We start from the raw sequence: 1861 nt of genomic DNA on the forward strand, positions 1-1861 counted from the left end.
AGTTAATTTTAGTATATATATATATATATATACTAAGTTACCAACAAAGACAATAGCATACATCCATATTTATTGGACCAAATGAAAATTTAACCCCAAAATGATACTCTTCTTTACCTTCAATTCCAAAGTTGGGATACTCCTTTTCTCTTCATGGGATTGGGCCCAATCATATAAAATTAGATTAGTTTTCTTTCCTAATTTTACTTATGTATTGTTATTTGCACTTATTAATAAAGAAAAATGTATGATTTTTTTTTATAAAATATTAAATATGTACCCACCAAAAAATGAGTGGAAGAATGAAGAGAAGATTAACCTACACTGTATTCCATCACAAGAATTCTATTATTTGTATTCACAAATGTCACAGAACACAATACATTTTCCTAAGTAGAAAAGAAGAAAAGGTAAGAGACTAAAAGTAAAAAGAAGAAAGAAACAAGATAATAGATGGATTTAGAGTTATGAAAAGAGAGAGAGAAAGAGAGGCCTAGAAGATTACCCTACAAAACACAAATATCAACAAAATCTCCCTATTCTTCACAACTCACAAGGAAAACCCATCCAATCAGCAATCACTAACACTGATAAGAGAGCTATACTTCTTGTGGTGGCCCATCCCCTCTGCCTTCTATTACTTCCTAAACTAAAAAATTCTTCTTAGAAATTTAAAAAAAGGAAAATAAAAAAAAAGAGAAGCATAATAAGAAGAATATTCATATTGAGAGAGAGAGAGAGAAGAGAGAAGCAAATCAACACGAGTAGGCCAAACGTTGGGCCACACGATCCCTTAGAATTCCGTTATACAAAGCTACCCTGTTTTCTGGCATTCCTCTTCTTCTTCTTTCCCCATTTCCGCAAGTTTCAACCTTTGATTCTGATTCTGATTCAGATTCATAGTTTGACCTAATCCTCCTCCTGAACTCTTCTCCGTCTCCACAAGAATCCATCACGTCCTCTGCAAAGTGCACCCTTTTCTTCTTCTTCTTCACACTCTTCTTCCCAGCTGCAACAATTAACATGAATTTAGAGAAGAAACAGGGCCAAAGACTAAAGCTTTTGCATTTTCTTGTGAATGTGTAACGAGAAACAGGAGAAGGAAAAAACAAAGACAAAAGCAGAGTACATACCAGAGGAAATGCAAGATCGGAGAGTTTTTGGAGTTTGGGAAGTAGGGATTTCGTGGAAGGAGAATTGGGTTGGCGGGAAAGATTTCTGAAGGCGGAGAGCGAGGAGGATCACCGTGCCGGAGACAGCCATGGCGGTTGCAAACACCACACCTTGTGCGCTCATCATTGAAGACATGCGGCTTGATTTGATGGCGATGGTTCTTCAAAGAAGAGGAAGAGATGGAAATGAATGAAGGGAATGGATGTGGTAAAGGTTTTGGGAGAAAGGGGAGAGTGAGAGGAAGGAGCAGTTTTCCTTTTCTTTCTTCTGAGAGAGAAGAGAGAGCAATCAATCAATATTTGTATATTTTTATTATTACTTATTTATTTATATTTTATAGTAAAGTAAAGGGAAATGGTGATGGTATGAAGGAGAGCAACAAGCATTTATATTTTGCATTCAATGACAATTCTCTTTGATTCTTTATTTTATCGGGAATCTTCACAAAGCAAAACACCTATTTATTATGCGAAATCTTAATTACACAATCTAAAAGTACGTCATAATTGGCAAAAATATAATAGTGCTTAGTATATACAACTATTTAATAACAAAGTCTTTATTAACATCCGTGCATTACCCGGATTTTACATGGTATATATTTATGATGCACGGACACGCGATCCGAAATATATGATAAATTTTAAAATTTTATAAAATATAATATACATATAAATATAAAATATTT

At 34.2% G+C, this 1861-nt stretch overlaps 1 protein-coding gene across 1 annotated transcript; it reads right to left on the reverse strand.

Moving 5' to 3' along the window:
* Positions 325 to 1556, reverse strand: LOC107630393. Its single transcript, XM_016333499.2, has 2 exons — positions 1134 to 1556; positions 325 to 1009 (listed from the first exon to the last, which is right to left on the reverse strand). The coding sequence occupies exons 1-2, from the start codon at positions 1306 to 1308 to the stop codon at positions 756 to 758; spliced, it is 429 nt and encodes a 142-aa protein (XP_016188985.1). The 5' UTR covers positions 1309 to 1556; the 3' UTR covers positions 325 to 755.

Source organism: Arachis ipaensis, chromosome B03 (assembly GCF_000816755.2).
Source record: "Arachis ipaensis cultivar K30076 chromosome B03, Araip1.1, whole genome shotgun sequence".
NCBI classification, from domain to species: Eukaryota; Viridiplantae; Streptophyta; class Magnoliopsida; order Fabales; family Fabaceae; genus Arachis; species Arachis ipaensis.